The sequence below is a fragment of the Haliotis rufescens genome, unplaced genomic scaffold (genome assembly GCF_023055435.1).
Source record: "Haliotis rufescens isolate VD_foot unplaced genomic scaffold, xgHalRufe1.0.p SCAF_22, whole genome shotgun sequence".
NCBI classification, from domain to species: domain Eukaryota; kingdom Metazoa; phylum Mollusca; class Gastropoda; order Lepetellida; family Haliotidae; genus Haliotis; species Haliotis rufescens.
In genome coordinates, this window is record NW_025963913.1 from 4,279,129 (window position 1) to 4,301,242 (window position 22,114).

The following is a 22,114-nucleotide window of genomic DNA, read 5'->3' on the forward strand; positions in this document are numbered from 1 at the left end:
AACTAATAATATTACATGGAGCTACATGTACACTTATGAAAATAATAAATCATGCTGTTTAGAAAAATGTTCTTTATATAGATATTTAGGTATTTACATTACCAATCAGCTTTCTTTGTCATTGCATGTCAGACAAGCATGAGCGCGAGCATAAGCGGTATTGACGGGAATATTAATGCATATACATATCCTTGTATATAATTTTATGTACAAATTAGTTAAAATTTATTTAATGTCAAAATGAATCCAATATTACTATACGGAGCTAGCTGACTACTTTAGAATTAATAGGAACTGTCATGACATAAAATATATCGACGTGCGCCTTCAATTCGCCTGACACTATTGCGACCTAACCATTTTGTTTGCATGAATGATATGATTTGAAAAAACCCCACTAATTCTGACGGATTGTCTTCAAAATGTACATGAATCAAACGTTGCGAAACATCGAGGTGTGACGTCCTTCAAGAAAGCACAATTGTAAAGTGACGTCACGTATCGTTACTATTACGTCATATAAATGGAACTTTTTGACTAAACTAACTCAGGGTTCCGCGAGTACTATATAGTATCATATCATTACTAAGGGTAATAACAATGAATACTTACTTCCACACGTTCCAGAATCCTTAAGGACGAAAAGCAATACGCACAAAACGCGCTGCATTTTTACAAATCAGTTCAAAACATATATATGAATGCCACCGACCTATTACTTGCTTCTTCCCTAATTACGTCCGGGAAGAAGACAACAGACCACCGCACAAAATGATTTAACTAGCTGCAATCGAATCATATATGCACCTTGTTTTACATGCACTCCAAATACCTCGAGATAATTGATTTTCGATAGCTTCGTGCTCATTATAATTATTTTATATTTGCTTGTCTGATGGACTTAATCTTCCTAAATACAGACATAACAAATATCCATGATTTCAGGATGGATTTATGTCTAGCTATCAAATATTTCCTTTTCCACACATGATTTTGGTGAAATGGTTTTAAAAGTATTCAAGTTATTGTCTTGAAACCGTTCCCGACAAGTTTTAGTTATTGTCGTTTTACCTCGGGTCTGCTTACCAGCCTGGTTGTATGTCATCCATAGTTCTTGAAGCACCAGAATCCACTACCAAATCAGTTCTGTACTGGCTTGTTATTGAACCATCAAATCAGATCAATTGAGTTTGTCGGATCTGGAAAAAAGTTTGTTTTATGGAAATACATCTTTACGGTTGGCAAACAACTTTCCAAGACGCATTGATATGTTCTAAATTGATTTAGGGGGCTTGATCGACTGTTTTAACGGTTCACCCATACATTTGATAAATTAAAAACCGAAACATTCATTTTTGTCATTTTGTACCAAAACTGGTGGGACACAAAATAAGCATTTCTCTATATGATTTCAGGTACAAGAAACCATACGTTAACCCTCAATATGTCAAGAAATCAATATGGGCGACTTTTTAGGGCAAATTCGATAACTAACTACGTCTGGTGTAAACATAGACACGTTTACATGAGTGACTTAACTTTATCATACTGTTATAAATGATACAGAAATACAGTCGAACCTAGCTTGTCCTGACATTTGCGTTTTCCCAAATATTATACGGATAAACGAGTTTCCGGATATCTGAAACCCTTGTTAACTGACCAAAATAACCTCCCTTAACCAATTCTATCGAGGTATATGTGAAATGAACTACAGAAGTATAATTTGTAAAATATCGACCGATTAGTAAATAAAGTACATTTTGCTGTAGGGTCCTACACGACATGCTGTGACAATGCCGTTTATAACTGAAACAGCTAATGTTGGAAGAAACGCGTGTTCAGCCTAGTTTAGATAAAACACTTGTTTTCTTTACTGTTGTGAGGGAGAGGCCAGGGCAGCCTGCCACACATAAACATGAATTATAGCCATGTTTACCTCCATGAGATAAAAGCTGTAATATAAAAATATATTACGCACGAATGAACCTATTAGTATAACCCTAAAGGAAGAAACGTAAGCAATTAAATAGCTAAGGTTTCACTTTTATCCGCTATAACGAATCTTTTGAATGGCATTTCAAAAGATTCTAAATTCCCTACACCCGTCAATATAAGAAATACAAGAAATTGAGTTTTAGATATATTAAGACCAATATGTTTTACAATATCTAAAGACCATTATCGTTATCTACAGTTCCAATCGTCTCTTGGGCAAAGCGAAAAGATGACAGGTTGTTTACAAAAGTGTAATTTAGTCACAGCTCAAGACAGCCAAATAATCTAAAAAAAGTGTTGCGTCCATCAAATTATGAACTGCCTTGCGGGACATGTCCCTAAATGATTGATGATGGTAATTTTTCTTTCAAAAATGGAGAAACCATAACGTTTATAGTTATATGACATGCCACTGCAGAAATGGGATAGAATGTGCCGGTTTTTGGTGACAGCTACATTAGAACGGCATTCAAAGACCGTGTTACTGTATATAAACATTAGCTTAAAGATCCGAATGGACGGAGCTTAAAAATGACTGAACACATTGGTCGGTGTGGAAATGGAAACTTTACCATTTTTCATTTTACACACCATTTACAGTTGAAAAATCAGTTCGCCAAGAGAAAGAGACATTGTTTAACTCTGGTAAACAATGAATGATATGATGTATTTATTGAACGTGCCAAGATAGGAGCTTATTATTGGTCTGGCACTGGGTCTACTTCTGACTATTATTGGGTGCGTTTTTCCGAATCGTACTTGTTTCCCGACTAATGGTTTGCATGTCCTTGTTGTGATCATTTTGATCCGGGAAATCTGTCATTGACACTATAACACATTAAACCTCTTCATTTTGCACCTCTTGGTCCGCTAATTTTGCTTTTATGGCCCAAAATATCCGTATTGCGTATCTTTTTTAAGAGTATATTTGCAATCGGCATACATGAAACATGATTATTACTTCGGCGTTCGTGCTTTGTTTCTCTCAAATATATACTTACTGCAGTAACGATTCTAAGTTTTCAGGCGACGTTTCAGAATGGCTATTGGTGTCTTGATAAATTACAGATAGTCGTGATCACTAATATGATGCTTTTGTAATAAATTCTCACAGTAAGTATAAGTTATTTTGATTTCAAAAGATACATGAATTTACGCTTTGAAAGGTGATTACGACTAAACTTTCTGAAGATGTTTCCAGTAGTTTTGTTTCGCGAAGAATGACTGTACATGATACCACAGAACAGAGAATATGTCACGAATAATTCACAACTGTGCACTGTACAAGTGTATTTTGAGTTTAACTCAACTTCAAAGACTTAGCGAGGGTTGCAGGGGACATATATGCTTACAGAATCCAGGGACGCGAAATTAATCCCTTTCCCCGGGGCCTACAACCAGTTCGAAGCACTTGCGCACTCTTCAAAATGGCGGCGCAACTACCGCTTGATTTCCTTGCCTTGAAGAAGAACGTAATAGCAGAGGCTCGATGACTAGACGATGCATTTGTGACTACTTTGTAGATGTGGGGCAGACTGAGGATGGTGCGGTGTTAGCTGCCTTTGCTAATTTCCCAGTTGATCCAGTCAAGAATGTCTTGTTCCGTTGTCAAACTCGGCCGCCATGTTGGTTTGAGAACGAAGCGACCTCAGCCAGATTGTAAGCGGCTGAAAGTTAGCGCACCGTTGTAAGGCGAATCGCTGTACATCGCTTGCAAGCGATTGGCGCTTTTAATCGCACCCAAGTGGTCTATTAATTACGAGATGCGCTCACCTTAAAAGTTTGTTTTGAGTGAAAACAATGAAAACAATCTGCTTTGCTAGTGTTAATTTTGTCGAGAGCACATTTACTTTGCAAACAAACTTCACGTAGTCCGCAATTTGTTTTCGATACCGAGGACCAATGAACGATATGTTTAGTGTCGTCCAAGCGGAGCCTACGACAAATCGGCCGCCGGCTGTCTACTAGTTTAGGTGGACAGGAACCCAGTTTAGTACATATTATAATTTGCCGCCTTCCCGTCATTCCTGGTCATGGCGTCACACTGCAATGGCTATGACGTCATATTATTAGGCTGAAGTCATATTGTAACTGTTATTCGCTGATTAACTCCGTGAAGTAGCAAAACTACTTTGCATAAAAAGAAAATAATTTTTATAGTTACTTTGCTTTATTCTACTTATAACGTACGCATCAAATACTTATGGACACAGTGTAATACAGCTGAGCGTTTTGTTATAGCTTTACAAGAGCATAGAGTATCACAATAAACTAGATAATATGAGCACAATTTGCAAATTGTAGATTTTTTAAAAGCTGAATACTCTTGTAAACAATTTCAAAACGTGTTTATTGATTTTCAAAACAGTTTATGGAGTAATCTATTCAGGGTGCTAATAAACTATCAAAAAAGATGTTTGGAAACTATCACAGACTGTACATTGTAAACATGTTTACAAAAAAGGAAACATATATTCGTTTAATAAATTACGACAGTAAACATTTCGAAACTATTACAGTTGACACATTCTAAACGTTTCCAGACCTTTTCCGTTTCCAAGCTTTGAAAGCATATTTGTTTCTATTGTCAGAAAGCTTAGTCCAACTTTAAGCTGTGTTCCGGAAATGATCCTGCCATGACAATAAAGTCGGATCCTTTAACCTTGGAACCACAACAAATAAAACAAATATTGACATAGCTCGACAGGTGGTTGTTTCAGATTTGTTGGTTTATTTGTTAGGTCCCCTATCAATAGACCAAATGAGATTTTACAATAAAGCCTCGCTTGTCACATCACATTTTAATTTCCGGACCACAACATGGACAAACTCAATTGCTCCGACCAAATTTGAGATAGTTTGATAACAAGCCGGTGTTGAATTTGTTTGCTACTGGTTTACAGTGAAATAGTTTTAGAAACGCGTATGAATACATTTTTTGAGTGCACCTCACTGCCTAAACGTATCGGGAGGTTAGTCAGTAGTTTATTAAGAGCGAATGCATCGCATTGATGTATGAAGCTTGAACGTAGCTGCTTGACGATCTTATTTGCATATTTATCGGATCGTGATACCAAGTTTTTCGGATCAATAACACCAGGTACTATAAGGTAAAATCATGGCTCCTGAACTGTGTGTGAAGGCATAGGCAGCTTAGCAACTACGATTTATCAGCGATTTAGTAATGGTTCCAGAGCATCAGATTATAGCCATTGCAGATAAAGACTACTAGTAACTGCCAAATAGGCAATTAGCAAATCAATTAAATTGAGGGTAATTCGAGTGCATGTAAAACAAGGTGCTAAAATGATTCCATTGCAGCTAGTTCCATCACTTCGTGCGGTGGTCTGTTGTCATCTTCTTAGACTTATTTGGCGAAGAAGCAAGTAACAGTTCGGTGACAAAAGCGTCGTGTTTTTGGTAACATTTCGGTGATTCAGATTAAGACAAAATATATGTATTGATTTATCAAAAGTTGACTGCTAAATATTGAACGAAGACAAGATTGCATTTTCACAGGTCAATTATACTTTCTGCTAAATGGTAGCTTTTATTTACAAAACTGTCTGTAAATATGACTTCGTCAGATACTGCTCTGGGGTACAAATTAAATATCTACCATCAGACTCGACCGCACTTATGTATTGGGACAATTTCTTTTTCACAACCAGTGCTGTAAATAAAGCGTCAAAACCCTTTCCATATCAAATAGAAATCTCTGCATAAAACAGAGTCGATTGTACGGTTTACAACTAAATCATGAGCATGTGTTTATGAATCACTATAAAATAGTAATGATACTAGGTGTTCACGAAATGATGAGCGTATCCTGCCCCAACGGTAGCACCCGTCACAAGCACATGCAAAGGCAAGTCAATTCACCTGAAAAAAGCAGGGGAACATATGGTACAAGTCAAAATAGGGAATTGCATCGGACATAATCCTTGTCACTGTTGCGTCAAATTTGGAAACGACATCAACATGTCTACCAGAAAACCTTTTGAAAGCTTTACCGAGGCCTTGAATGTTGTAACCTTGATCAATCCACATCTGAGCAAGAGTTGTATGACGCTCTTTGAAATATTGATAAAAAGAACATGCTCGATTGTATCTCAAAAGTTGTGAAATGTAAACACCAAGGGCTAGACTGCTGGAATATTGCTTGACATAAAGGGAAAGTTGACTATTGGAAAGTTGAAGTCATCCCTCTTGTCATACATTTTATCTGAGAGTGTTTTGTCACTATGAATCTTTATGCATAGATCTAAATATGAAACAGATGAGGCGGTCTCACTGGTCACCTTTATTTCTAGTTCAGGTGGGGAAATCAGTGGAAGAGAATTGGTAATTTTATTGTCTTTGAACGATATCAGATCACCAATATACTTGAAGCTTAAGTTAAACTTCTTTGCAAAATTACCTTGTTTTGACTCTGACCGATCCGATCCGAAATTCCGATTCATATGCATTAAGAAACAGATCCGCATGAAGGGGGGCACAATTTGTGCCCATGGGGATGCCTACTTCTTGCCTAAATGTAACACCCCCAATTTTTACGTGGATGTTATCAATGAGGAAGTCCAGAATTTCACATATTGTTTTCTGAGTAAACTTCAGATGGCATTTGCGTTCATTTTTTACCAATTGTCGTGAACCTCTGTATCTTTGGTCACCACGTTTTGTAAGAAAAGCCCCATGGATCAAGGAATGAAGTTTTCCCTGAAGTTTGTCGTGTGGAATATCGATGTACAAAGTTGAAACATCAATGATACCAGACTGAAGCATTACCAGATATTTATGGGTGGTTTTATGTAAATGGATCATAACATTAGAACAGTTGTAAGTCAAATATATCTAAAAACGGATTTAGTTGTTTTTTTATGCATTGGGCTGATTGTTGTCTAAGTCATCCCTACAAACACGCCACTTTGTATTGTTTGATCCGTGTCTAACACTTTATAACATTAATAAGAGATGACCGAACGAACATATTTTTGTTAAAGGCTGTTTGCAAAAAATGATTCCTTAATACATTTTCACAACTATGAATATTGCTAAGTGCGGCGTTAAACAACAAACAATTAAACACACACACACACACACACACACACACACACACACACACACACACACACACCATTATTATACCACCAATTAAAACACGCTTAGACAAACTAATTCAGATGAATTATTTCGAAATTTGAAAGAGATTAATTCATAAAAAACATAGAAGGAAGACATCGTAAAAAGTTAATCATTAAATACTTACAGAAATGGCGCATGGAACTTAACGTATCACTAATTTGTACATTTATTCCGGCTTATTTAAGCTGTAAAGGATTACTATCTTCCCACACAATCTATTCTGTATATTACCAACTCTTCCAAAGCTGTAGTATTCTTTTCAGCACACAGTTTCCACATTAGTTGTCTTCCATTAGTTTTTGAAATTGTAATTGTGCCTTGTTTTTCTCAACAGCTTATGCTTTAGCGAGACTGAATATGTACAGTGATGTTCATGATTCGCAATCACTTATTGTTTAATTAGGAGAGAAGTCAGGCGAAGAAAGATAACTGGCAATCCTAACAGTGTCTAGAGAAGTCATCTCCGATGGTATGACATCGTTGCCAATTGAGCACAACCAATATCCAGTCCGCATATAAAGATGAAGGGGATTTGGGCGATAATCTAGAAGGAAGCTGACACGACATCAGCTTTACAATCACTGTACAAGGAGGAGGTTAACACGTTGAGGGAAGCACCTTGGATAGGTCTAGAAGATCTCTTGTATCCAGCAGATTTACATGAAAAGTGCAATTGTGGTATTTGTTTTTCTCTTTTACTTTGAATTTGTACAATATTTCCAATGCGTTATTATTGATTTCAGGTCGAAGCTCATTGGATCGACGTCCTAGATGCCCTATCTGACGACCAACGCTGCCTTGACCTTGCCGACTACTTCAACAACTGGGTGAACTTCATCCGTGGGTCATCAGGCAAAACGATGGGCCAAGGACCAAAGCTCATTTGGAGGGCTTGCACCTTCGGCTTCGCAATCCTATTACAAGACCCGCAAGAGCCTGGACGATTTCAGCTTATCAATGAAACACGTGTCCATTACCAGGCGGTGGACAAAACAACCAGCCCACATGACGCAAGTACAAGAATATGGAAAATATACTTCAAGTACTGAGAGAGATTTCAAGCAGGGACAGTCTCCAGGATGGAGTACGTTGACGAGTTTCAATGCTTCCACACCTCGATTACGGTATTATTTTAAAGGTATTGTATACATTTGTGGTGTGTGCTGAAAAGCGTTAATAAACACGAATGGTAGTTGAGTTAAACTGCTTGTGTTGTTTATTTTATGAATTTAAGGATTAATGGTCAACTCATTCTCTTATGATAGATAGCCCAGTATAGATTGCCAAGGTGGGTGAGACTGATATGGGTTCTGTAGGAACATCTTCACATTGGACAGAATGTCGCTCCCACGAGAATAAGCCGTCCATACACCAATATGGATGCCTTCGAGAGAGGCACGAATCTGCATTTGGCTTGTCCCGGAATAGAACGAGTTAGTTACGAGTTGCCCTACATATGTCCATTGACCTGCAGGATATTTAGATTATGGTCTGAACCCATGTCGTGACTGATCACTGTCTCAAAAAGTCCCTTAGGGCTATCAAGGATAAAATATCCCTGAGATGTACAGGTGCCGCTTTGTTTGCAAAATTCTGACAACACCTTAAGCATCTTAAATAACCTGAATCTTCATCACGAATAAAATATCAACGTAACGTGGTTAAGAAAAAGATATCTTTTAATCAATATATGGAATTCAAGGAGAAAATAAACTCTGTATCACAGTCAATAAGGGCATGTTTGTTGTGCAAACTAAGACACGGGGTACATTCACAGAACTGCAGGAGAAAATTTCTTCAAAATTTCTAAGTTCTGTGCATTTCCATTTTCGAGATTTATCGAAATGCAACATAGAAAATAGATACAAACAAATAAAACTGTGATGACATTTATCTTGAAACGTTATTAATAAAACCAAAGGATTGGTGTCCGTACAGCCCTTACCATAAATATGAATAAAATGAAAGTATCACCTATGGCCGTCTGAATGTTTTGTGAATCAGGAAACGTAACGTGTATGTTATCTAGGCTATACTGAACACCTTCGAGTGATAGGCCGACAGGCCGCATGGGTCAAAAGCAGCTACAGTTAGAAATAAGCTTTTGATGTTGTTGTGCGTTGAAGCCAAGGTAATTCGAAATTCAGTTTTCTTGGTCAGCATTCTCTCAACAATGTCGGCCCCTGCCTGAACAGTACCCGCCTGGATTTCGTACTGCAGGGTATCCCACGGGGAGGTGAACACAGATGGCCACGACACTAGCAAGTCCGAGCCATTGCGTGCCAGCGACATACTCCTGGAGGCTGAAAAAGTGTTTCACATAATAAAAATAATAACAACAACAACAACTACTCATCCTATTAAATAACACTAATAATAATAGCAATTACTATCAATAAATAAATAAATAAATAAATAAATAAATAAATAAATAAATAAGTGATTTGCAAGTAAAGGAAATTCAATCATAAATTCAACTTTTTAAGTACTATATTGTATATGATATTTACTGTTCCCACATATGTTAATAAACTAGTTCTTATCTCTAAATATCATATCCTTACACACAACCATATGAAGAGAGTGGCAAAAGCTTACCAGAAACTGCTGGAGGAATTCCATGGACTGTGAAATTCGAGGCAGTCTTTTCTCCTGTTCCCCCAAGTACATCCACAGGGAAGATAAGGGCCTCATAGTCTGAACCGTTCTGGAGTTTCAAGCCCGCCAGCGTTGCAAATGTATATTCCAAGGAATTGGAAACGTCGATCTGATATGCAATCTTCTCTCCCTCGATTCCAACCTGAACAATGGGACAATATGGGAAATGGTATAAAGCATGCATTAGGCAGAGGATAGACAATTGACCCCTTGCGATTGGCATTTCATTTTCACAATGTTCATGCACAGTATCACTGAAATATACACCAAGGTTCTGACCAGTGAAGATCCGGGTTAGAACTGGTCTTCAGTAACCCATTGTGGTTGTAAGAGGCAATTGACGGGACCTGTTGGTCGCGCTTGCTGACCTGACTAGGCAAAGCATGTCATTGTGTCCCAAATACGAAGATCGATGCTCATGATGTCATGCATGGATTGTCTGGTCCAAACTCGATTATTTACAGATCTCCGTCATATAGCTGGAATTGCTGAGCGTGGCGTTAAATAACAAACAAAAAAACACAGTGCTAATTTCATACACTAGGCTTTGCTAGGAAGGCATTAAGGGGCATTTCAAAAATGTTTCTATAACCACAAACCTTAAACTTACCACAACATCTTTGAAATTGCTGCTTGTTTCTTCCCAATGGAGTCTGACTTTCTCCTGACTCTGGTGACACACATCTCTCTCACTGTACACCGACTGACTTTCTTTCAGGATACCGAAGCCTAGAATTGATGTTTGGTTCCTAGCCTGGATCACCTCAACTCCATCTGACGTCATGGCCGCCACCAGTCCTGCCTTGTTGAAGCACCGGACTGTTGTGTAGACCGTCATAGACGACGTATGGAGCTTTGTGCTAATATCATGTTGAGCTGTGGCCTGGCCTGGAGGGACCCTCTCAAACTGTTTCATGTCACTGCTGCCTCGTGTTCTCCCTACAACGACAGCATAACACTCCCATGACTATAGTCGCTTACCGACAACCTTTAATTATAACACATAATACGTATAGCGGCTCGGACCGTACTGTGTGCAGTTGTGGAAGTATAGAAAATATCTTTACATATTTCATAGCCCAAAGTATTTGTTATCAACAATGGCCATTTAAGGGAATTGGAAGATTAATGCTAAACAGAGCCGCTCTCTTGTGACTATCAGCACAGAAGACGTACCGATAGCCCAGTCACAGTGATCAACGCCTGACTCTGCATCCTGCACCTGCCAGTTTACGCTCACTACACCTGATGACTGGTAATCCTCGTCTAGTGCTGAAAAAATGCAAAATGAAAGCGATTTAGACGTCAGTAAAGATATGAATGATGAAGATAAACATGGGTTTGGGAAGAAGGACCACTTGAAGACAGTCACGCGATGCAAGGCCTCTCAGGAGGGGTTTCAGGGCAGAATATGTAACCAGTAGCCACCGCTTATCGCAAGAACCATCTAAAATAAGGATCAGTGGTTACAGTGTGTCGTTATACCTCGACGCCATGGATCCCTGCTGCAGCTTTTCACCACTGGTTTGTTCTACCCAGACTAGCTGAATTCAAAAGTCGTGATATTTTCTGTACATACCGGCACCATCCATGACAAAGTCAAACTGCGGCGGAGTCATGTCCACCGTGACGGGATCAGAGGACGTGACACTCGTCAGTCCAGCACCATTGGTTGCCATGACAGTGATGTAAACTCTCGCGTTGTGCGTCAGGCGAAGGTCTGAGACGGTTGCCTGTGTTTGCCGCCCCACGCTCTTGTAGCTCTGTAGCTGTGTTCCACCGGTGACCGAGCCTGGAAAAGACTAATACTTTAGCATTCGTAGCACTAAGCAGTGACACTTTAATCTTCATAAACTTTTCATATTCTCTCAAGAATGTTCTTGTTGAACATTTGGAACATATCGCCCATTACATATGATAATACTGGAATAATTACCAATCGCCCACTTGTACTGTGTAATTGGGGACTGCTGATCCTCAAAGTGCCAGGAAGCATGTAGAGATGACCAGTGAGACATGAACACAGAGTGGACCATCAGATGCTCCTCTGTATCCACACTGTCCGGACCAGCAACATAGTCCACAGTCTGAACACTCACATGGTCCAGCACAAACTCCATCATCCGGGACGATGATGCTATCTTCAGTACTGCACTGGTATCCGCGGATGTGAACCTGTATGTGTGTTTGTTCCAGAGGATGACTGAGTGTTCTCCGACATTGCAGGTGCCTCCACAGAGGTTAGGGTCAAGTGTGAAGCTGAAAAGTTCACCTCCTATTGTAACTATTGCATCAACTGATCTGTGATTGTTGGAAACGGTTTCTGGGTATCCAACATGCAGTGTCAGCTTGTACTGCCTCCCAGTCTCAAGACCCGAGATCGTTTGGTGAATGCTCCCACTGACTGACACAAACATATTTCCCTCTTTAGCTAAAGGTGATTCGGGCGCTAGCACCTTGATGCAGGACGCTGTGTCAGTTTCCCATGATGAAGGTAAGACAAGGTTGCAGCGTGTGGCAATACCAGTAATATTATCAACCTCGAACGACGGGTTCTTCACCAGATTGTCTCCAAGATATGCCATAGCCTGAGGTTCAGGTGGGGATGTGTCGATGACAACTCCATCAGACACAGATACATCAGAGGTATGACCCACTGCATCTACAGCATACACTTTGCTCCATAATTTTGTACCTGAAAATATAGACGATGTTATGCATTTAGTGTACGTGAAATCATAAACACGGCAAAAAATGCAAGTTCCTCGGTGTCTTCTACAGTAGACACAAACAGTGTTGACACCTACCACTGGAAATGAGAGGTGATATCGATGTCCTGAAAGAGGTGTGTAGTCCGGTATCCAGCCAGTCCTTCACACTGCAGTCTGTTGTGTCGTTGACTGTCCCCACACACCAGAAATACTTGACGATTGTGGAGTCTGTGTCCGAGAAGCCGTACCAGGAGGCCGAGACTTCTGATGGAGAACTCTGGTAGTCCTTGTCGTGGATATCTATAACAATACTCAACATATGAGCATAAAGATAAACAATTTGGAACATGATGTCCTGTGCCCCGTTCCTCAAAGCGATCTTAGCGCTACGATGATCGTAAGCCTATGTTAAAGTATGGGACTTACGATCACCTTAGCGCTAAGATCGCTTGGTGGAACGGGGCCCTGGACACCCGAATACCATTTTTGACATGTAAATATGCTTTTGTTATCGTTGGTCATGCGTTTACAAGGCTATAATGCTTTGTTATGGTACGAACCCAGGCCATCGTGCACTCTTCCTGGTTCAGGAGGCAGGACGTCCACCTGTACACCATCAGAGTAGGCCCAGCTGACCAGACCAGCCTTGTTGTAAGCCAGGACACTGGAGTAGTAAACTGTGTTTGGACGTAGACTCAGACCTGTCGCTGTGTAGCTGGTGGAGGTCAGATCCCCGGAAGCGTGAATACTGTGACCTGAAAATGAATATTCAATTTGGCGAATTGACGTCAATAAGTTATATGGTTGTTTATAACTTTTATGTGCAGGCTGTGTGATGTATCAATTCACCTGGACCAATATAAGTATAAATGGTTTCGTTCCATTAAAATCACATTTCGTGCGCAGAAATATATCTTTATTAGATTTGAGACACGCTAGTGCTGTCGGCAGAAATACTGGCGATATACATTAGCTACAGGTGAATGGGTTAGTGGATGTTGTTTATCGCCACAGTCAACCCTATTCCAGCAGGAATACTATAATACATACCGACGTGACACTGGTATATAAATATGTAAAATTTATCCAAGTTAGCAACATGATAATATGATAAAATGACCAACTCTGCCCTTCAAACTACATTCATCGTCCATTACGTTCATTAGGAGACAGTTTATACCCCTCATCATTTATTATCATTAGCAAATCAGTTTATGCCCCCCATCGTTCATTACCTTCAGGTAAGCAGTTTATACCCCTCATCATTCGGTAATCAGTTTATACCCCTCATCGTTCATTACCTTCAGGTAAGCAGTTTATACCCCTCATCGTTTATTACCTTCAGGTAAGCAGTTTATACCCCTCATCATTCATTATCATTAGCAAATCAGTTTATGCCCCCCATCGTTCATTACCTTCAGGTAAGCAGTTTATACCCCTCATCGTTCATTACCTTCAGGTAATCAGTTTATACCCCTCATCGTTCATTACCTTCAGGTAAGCAGTTTATACCCCTCATCGTTCATTACCTTCAGGTAAGCAGTTTATACCCCTCATCGTTCATTACCTTCAGGTAAGCAGTTTATACCCCTCATCATTCATTACCTTCAGGTAAGCAGTTTATACCCCTCATCGTTCATTACCTTCAGGTAATCAGTTTATACCCCTCATCATTCATTACCTTCAGGTAAGCAGTTTATACCCCTCAGCGTTCATTACCTTCAGGTAATCAGTTTATACCCCCCATCGTTCATTATCATTAGGTAAGCAGTTTATACCCCTCATCGTTCATTACCTTCAGGTAAGCAGTTTATACCCCTTATCGTTCATTGCCTTCAGGCAAGCAGTTTATACCCTCATCATTCTTGCTTAGACATTACCATTTATCACAAAAATTAACGAGGGCTATTAGTGAAGTAGTCGTTTAGATTATCAAAATATATAGTGATGCACCGTTGAAAAGTCATAGTATTACCTTTGGGGACGGTGCTTATGTATTGTCTGTATTTGAGAATGCCGCTCTGACCAAGGATGAACTTGTTGGTCCAAGTGAAGGTCACTGTATCTGCTTTAATCTGGAAGTCAACGTCCTTCGTTTTGCCGGTACCCTCGACTTCTTTTACCTTAAAACAGGTACAGGCAAATACATATTAGTATGATGCAACACGCGATCAGGTTCAACTAGAAGCATGTTTTAAATTTACAATTTAACTTACAGCAAGGCCGAGCTTGTCTGTCACAGCCGGTGGGGAGGTGTCGACAATGACGCCGTCGGAAGTGAAGATGCTGTAGGTATTGTCATCATACCAGGCCCTCACGAAGAAGGAATACTTTCCTCCAGACGTCAACGACCTGCCTGCAATTAGCAATTTCTATGGTTAATAATAATAAAGTAATTGCAATAATATTGTGTTACTTTGGGCTTATATTCTAATGTGAAGGACACGTGTTGTGAATGTCTGTTTGTGTGTATGTTGTGCTTTTATAATAAACTTCAGTGTGAAGAGGGGCGGTAGGGTAGCTTAGTGGTTAATGCGTTCGCTCGTCACGCCGAAGACCCGGGCTCGATTCCCGACATGGGTACAACGAGTGAAGCCCATTTATGGTGTCCCCCGCCGTGATATTGCTGGAATATTGCTAAAAGCGGCGTAAAATCAAATTCACTCACTCACTCAGTGTGAAGACTTGAGTTTTCTGAAGTTGGTAAAAGTGATATTTTCATTGCAGTGAACACAACACTTTGTCGGAACTATTACCATACAAGATTTGCCTCCCCGTCTCCCTTCCTCGAAAGTGTCTTGCCCGTAACTTACTTGATATAGCTTTTTGCCGGTTGTTATTCTCTTGAAAATGTTTCGTAATGAACTGTAAATTTCTCATTTACCTCGTCAATCGAGGCTGTTCGTTTCGCAAAGCGCCATTTTGTTACTTGACCAGCTTGTATTCTGTCACTTCCATCAGCGGTCACGTAGATTTCAAGAATATTTTTTGTTGAAGTTGATTTTGTATATAATCATATCCAAATGAACGATCAGATATTTTACGTTACATTTGTTTATATTTGTAAAGATATTCAAACATGGAACTATTTTTTAAGTCGCAATTACAAGGGATGGTGAAACGTCCATGCGTGTTAGGTAGGGAGAGTTTACGTTTCAAGGTTTTACATTTGTAATGGTGAGGTGAAATGGGGGTGTAACGTCGCGTCCAAGATTACTACACTTAAACGATGACGTTCATGCACATGTGTTATAGTGCTAGCCCACTAGGGTACCATGCCGCAGCTGAACATGAATACCCCATTAAGACACAGTATACCGACTCCGTGCCGACTAGCTCCTTAATGCCGAGCGCCAGACAGCGTAAAAACAATTCCATCTTTTGGTATGACGCAGACTAGGATCAAACGCCGGACCTTCTGCTATCTGGACGGGCGCGGTCCATGTTTGTAATGAAATTATTAAATTTTCCTGTAGATAACTACCCAAAAAGTAAACTATAAATAGGATATTTCATGTTTATCGTGAAATAGCATGTTTCTCCTATCTCGTGATGGGGAAAGGAGATATTTTCTCCCCCGTCACTCGATACATGATATTTTAATCGCCACATGAAATATCCTCTATGTATTACTGTAAGAGGAACTACCAAGTGTTTACAGCCTGGCAGGTACGTAAATAGACATAATTAGCAGTACTGTAAACATATATCCTTTAACGTACGTCTGAACCCTTGTCATAAACCAAATATGATTATGACTGAAAGACCTGCAAAATACCAAGGCTTAAATTACCAACCGACACTCATGCAATACCTTGTGGCAGAGACATAATTGCAGAAGTTTGTTGTCCCGCATCAAACCATATTCTGTCTGTGGCGATACTGAAAACACCCTGTGGTGAAGACTTGCCGCTCTCTCCAATACTGTACTCATAGCTGAAAAATGAAAAAAAAATCGTTATGTATTGTGAGCATCATCATCATCATCGTCGTCGTGGTCGTGGCCGTGGTGATCGTCATCGTCGTCACCATCATCATCACCGTCGTCATTATCATCATCCAATGTATAATGTGGTTTTAACCTTCAGTATAATTAAGGAAACAGTAATGCATGAACTGTGAGCCGTAGAAACAACCTACCGTGTGATAGGCAAACCCTGGGATGCTGTCACAGACCACATGGCAGCCATGAATGTGTTCACGGGAGAGAAATCCACGTCAGGAGCGGCAGACGGGAAACTAAGATCAGTGACATCGATGACAGTTGCAATACTGTTCCCTCCTCCTGTAACAACATCACTTACTTTATCTTTGGCGGAAATCATTAACTGCACTGCACGATGGGCAGGTTTCTATAAGTGTGTGTATGCTATAGTCAATGTGTTAAGTCTTACAAATTGGCAGAAAAATCCTGACAGATTGACTAAAAATGATTATGAAGTTCAAAAGGCAATAAAAACATCACAAAAACATCACAGACTAATTATGCTAGGATTAGAAGCCAAACAATAAATAAAACATACATTGACTTTCGTTTTCTCCTACTCCTGTCATTTCAGTCACTGGGTGACATCAAAATGTTTGGAATCATAATAAAATAGATAGATATATAAAATATTATTTAGTCGTTTTGAAAATTTCAGTCATTTTACACATTGACTGTATCAGTGACAACAGCTTGACAACGGCATGAGGATCTATACTGAAACGTCGCATCATAATAGAATAAAGATGTTGTCAACCATGAATTATCTTAGTACTGTGACCTACCAATTACAACTTCTAAAAAATGCAAAGCAAACAGTTCATACCGTTCTTCAGTGTTGTACAGCCCTTGGTATCATGACACGTTCCGCCTTCCACAGCACAGACACAGTGCCCCTCGCAGTTGTAGGCCTGGCACCTCCTCACCAGCCACAGTATCCGGTCTCCATCAAGCTCCAGTTCAGCGTGGTACGCGTCGCTCTGTAGTCCTACCTGAAAATACACACAAGACTCGTCAAAGCATGTTTACCAAGCATCTATGCTAAATTGGGATGCTACCGACATGGGTGTTGTTTAACACCTGCTCGTATTAAAGTATGCAACCTACCCCATTCACAGCCCAGATAGCTACAAACACAGACCCCTCTGGAGGCAGGGTCTCGGTGGCTACAGTGAACGTCTGGAGGACTCCCTCGTCGCCCTTGTCAACTCCGGATGCATCATGGGGGGTGCTTGCGGGAACCTTGCCCTAAAAAACATACAATGTTATGCATGGTTGATAATCACCAGGGCCCCGTTCCACAAAACGATCGTACTCCCATACTTACATACCATCGACTTACGACACTTGTAGCGTTACGATCGCATTGAGGAACGGGCCCTGTACAAGATGTCAGCTTTGTACATAGATCGCACCATCCAGTTTCAGCCATCTTCAGGATATTTGGATTTCGTTGTGTACACCTTCACTTCAGAGATTATACTTTTCTGTGTTGCAGTCATTATTATAATACCTTATTGTAATCGGTGCCGAACTCTTGGAATCCCACTGAAACAAGATAATGGTCTATTTCGGAATGGAGATCGGAGAAGCCCAGCCAGGTTAGCTTCAGACTGTTCCTTGTCCACGTCATCCCGCCTTGCTGGTGCCGGGACAATCTCGCTGCGTGGTCAGTTTCTATAGCAAATGTACCTGTAATGAACAGTGAAAACAATCATTTCAAGAGTTCCGATGCCGCAATACAATGTGTCATATCATTCAGCGAATAAACGTAAATTGGGAAAGAGAAGTGTCGGGAGTCCTTGTCAACCGGTAGCTAGGTGCCCCACAGGCCATCACTTCCCTCTTTTACAGAAGTATAATATCAACAAACTCGGTCCTCTGCCTGAAACAAAACTTTTCATATGTATGTCAATTACCAGCATACCTGTGTGAGGCTTTGAGCTGTCAACCAGAATGTCTTGAGTTTCAGCATTTGTGCAGAGACCCGCCATATTGCAAGCAATCACCTTCACCTTGTATCTACTTCCATCGTGAAGTTCAAGGCCAGTATAGGTGTACTCAGTGAGAAAACTTGGGATCTAAAAAAGAAAATGACGTTCACTTTTAAATATCAACCTTACTAATTTGAATAATGATGCGGATAATAGTGGTAATCAATCTCCGATAAACAACACTCCCAATTGATCATATTTTGCCTGTGATGTTCGTTCAACAGGACGTTGCGGGACATATTTCTGAGAACATTAAAAATTGGTGACATTTCTCCATAAAAAAACACACCAGTAGATGTTGCTATTGATAGTCTATTTATGGACTTCAGACAAAATAACTCAATCTGGTATTAACCTGTCAGGTACGTCATCTAATTTTATCCACATTGTAGTGAATGACATTATTCCTTTACAATATCCGATACCGGTTGTCTGCTTATAGAGAAAGTCCTACTCGTCCAAACGTCAACCCAAAGTGCGAATTGTAGGAGATGATAGATGGTTTAATTGCTTTCATAACACGTGAAGCATGTTGAGGGCTATGTACTGCATCCACAGTGTATAATGCTTGGGTTGGTGACCAGATACACCCACAGTGCCTCGTGTCGGCAGACATCCGAACTACATCCGATTGTATTCATCAATACCAGTGTTTGTCATCATAATACATGTCTTCATAGCAGGTAACAATGGGGTAGTTAGATGGTTAAAGGGCTGTCTCGATGAGTACATAACCAATATCTGTCGTTATGATGTTATGGAATATTGCTTAAGCGGCGTACAAACTCACACACTCACTCACTGTGCCGACATTTGTGTCATCTTACCTCAATAGTGGAGCGCTTGAACTCCCCGAGTTGATGAGAAGACAGAGAAAGGTACTGCCTTTCCACAGACGACTGTACGTCCTCATATTTCCATTGTGTGCTCAGAGTTGTTCGGCTAACGGACGACTGGGCTACAGCTGACGCTAGAGCCGGCGTCAACGCCGGTGATTTCACCACTGTCGGCGCGCTGTCGTCGATGATGACACCATTGGACGTAGACTCCGTGTAGAGACCTGAATGTACCAATACGTCGGCCGTTACAAGACCTGAATGTATCAATTCGATGGCCAACATAGGACCTGAATGTATCAGTACGATGACCAACATAAGACCTGAATGTATCAGTACGATGACCACCATAAGACCTGAATGTATCAGTACGATGACCATCCTAAGAGCTGAATGTTTCAGTACGATGACCAACATAAGACCTGAATGTATCAGTACGATGACCAACATAAGACCTGAATGTATCAGTACGATGACCAACATAAGACCTGAATGTATCAGTACGACGGCTATCACAAGACCTGAATGTTTCAATACGACGGCCAACATAAGACCTGAATGTTTCAATATGATGACCATCCTAAGACCTTAATGTATCAATACGATGGCCAACATAAGACCTGAATGTATCCGTACGATGACCATCACAAGACCTGAATGTATCAGTACGATGGCCAACATAAGACCTGAATGTATCAGTACGACGGCTATCACAAGACCTGAATGTATCAGTACAACGACCAACAGAAGACATTCTCTATTTATAACCAGATCTCTCTTTCAAGCAGCACTTACATGGTTGGAACTTTATAAAGAAATGTGAACAAAGGAAATATAAAGCATTGCATTCCGTTAATATTGTTTTAACAAATTTGTTCAAATGCCAGTTAAAAGTGATCAGCATCAGTCATTGTTATCATGGCCCCTGAGTACAAATATAGGACAGCCTCTGAAGACTGCTGACTGTTTGCGTTAAAATGGCCTTGTCGCTTACTGGAAACAAAATATATTGACATTGAGTGAGTGAATGCTGATTTACAAAATACATGGCAATGACATAGACAATTACATTTTACAACATTGTGTTGAAATAATTAGTAAACGTGTATTTCTTCATGCTCATCTAGTAAGGGGACACATATGGTTTGTTTCTATACACACATTTGGCTAATTGTAGAGCAAGATTGGGAAGTCCAGCGATGTTTTTTGTAATTTCTCAATGCAATCTTTCTGTTAAAGCTCCGTGTACCTGCTTTATTGAAGGCCCTGACAGTGGTGTAGATCGTCCGTCCTACTGGCAACTGCTGGTCACGTGACATGGTGTGGAACATGACCTCCTCAAGGGCTGCATTCCTGGCTGCGAGAATCTCGTCACCTCCTGGTGTTGTCCCCACACGCCATTCATAGTGGCCTACCCCAGACTCAGGGTCATGGAAGCCTCGCCACTTGCACCCGATGAATGTCCTGACAAAACCACAAAACGGTTTTATTTCTGTTATTTATCAGCCAAGCTAGTGCAAATACACAGGTGAACAATTACACCACGCTTGAAATATATGAGTGAGTTGTTTAAATAAGTGAGTTGGTATGGTTTTACATCGCTTTCAGCAATATTCCAGCAATATCACGGCGGGTAACACCAGAAATGGGTTTTACACTTTGTACCCACGTCGGCAATGGAACTCGGGCCTTCAGTGTGAAGTGTAGAAGTTTTAACCACAAGCCTACCCCTCGCGCCTGAAATAAATAAATCCTTAAGAGCGGGCACAGCATATGTGGTGGCACACTGTGCATTATCAGGGAGCCCATTTAAATCTTATACAATCTCCCTGCTATAATTATCATCACAGTAAACATTTAGTTATCAAAATATTGTTTATGTGGACTTATTTCTTACTTTTACTAATGCAATTTGACGATTCAACACCAAGCCTTATTTTTCAAATATGTCGGTCCTTCTAGGTAGAAAGGTGAATATTGAGACTACCATAGAATTCTGACACCCCATTACGGGTCACGTGAGACCGACCTTGCGCCAACTTTGACCGACCAATGGAATGACCAATCAGAAGGCAGCTTTCTCGTACTTTACGGCACTAATTGCAAATTGGCGACTACGCTTCGAAACATATTTTGACAAATTCTAGATTACAAATTTGAAACCTGAACAAAAGAACATTCTGGAATGTCTAATAGATGGTCTAGATTGTATGGATTCAGTAAGCTAACAATCTGGTAAGCGATGCTCTGATTGGTCGGATGAAAGGTCGTTCTGACGTGACCCCTAATGGGATGTCCTCAGATCTTTGCTCAGCGTTAGCAAGAACTAAGGCCTCATTTTTATGACATTGCATTCGTAGCAGAAATACGCGACCTGCACGTTTTCTGAATTTCACTTTTCTTGGCAATGGAATTTATGAATTATTTCATACACTTGTTGAAGCAAAGGCACCAATAAAATATAACCATGATAACAACAGTATCATCATCATCATCATCATCATCATCATCATCATCATCATCATCATGTTTCACTGCCACAGTAGAGTAACAAAGCAACGTAGGTTGAGATATGCATTAATTTGTTTTGCAAGTATTGTATAAGACGTTGATTGACACTAGTTTCATTTTAAGAAGATAGTTATGAATAACTCCAAACAAAGAAAAGCACAATGAAGTCAAACAAGCTACGTGACACTACACGATACTAGCACTGGGGGAACGGTTTGTGCAAAGTCCAGATATGAACAAATCTGTTTAAATATCCTTAGGTGTTGTTGTATTATT

The 22,114-nt window shown here is 40.2% G+C and overlaps 1 protein-coding gene across 1 annotated transcript in view; it reads right to left on the bottom strand.

The window, feature by feature from the left end:
- Positions 1-8,804: 8,804 nt before the first annotated feature.
- LOC124136318 overlaps positions 8,805-22,114 on the bottom strand; it is a 43,187-nt gene continuing 29,877 nt past the window's right edge. Inside the window, exons 36-53 of the mRNA XM_046502210.2 lie at positions 20,577-20,791; positions 19,319-19,551; positions 18,425-18,578; positions 18,011-18,189; positions 17,605-17,745; positions 17,324-17,489; positions 16,653-16,797; positions 16,327-16,448; positions 14,729-14,868; positions 14,488-14,635; positions 13,073-13,267; positions 12,609-12,812; positions 11,738-12,496; positions 11,381-11,593; positions 10,978-11,073; positions 10,412-10,740; positions 9,742-9,943; positions 8,805-9,446 (exon numbers count right to left, since the gene is read on the bottom strand). Coding sequence (XP_046358166.2) covers positions 9,169-9,446; positions 9,742-9,943; positions 10,412-10,740; positions 10,978-11,073; positions 11,381-11,593; positions 11,738-12,496; positions 12,609-12,812; positions 13,073-13,267; positions 14,488-14,635; positions 14,729-14,868; positions 16,327-16,448; positions 16,653-16,797; positions 17,324-17,489; positions 17,605-17,745; positions 18,011-18,189; positions 18,425-18,578; positions 19,319-19,551; positions 20,577-20,791 — 3,919 coding nt within the window. The 3' untranslated portion in view covers positions 8,805-9,168. The remainder of the gene's footprint in view (positions 9,447-9,741; positions 9,944-10,411; positions 10,741-10,977; positions 11,074-11,380; positions 11,594-11,737; positions 12,497-12,608; positions 12,813-13,072; positions 13,268-14,487; positions 14,636-14,728; positions 14,869-16,326; positions 16,449-16,652; positions 16,798-17,323; positions 17,490-17,604; positions 17,746-18,010; positions 18,190-18,424; positions 18,579-19,318; positions 19,552-20,576; positions 20,792-22,114) is intronic.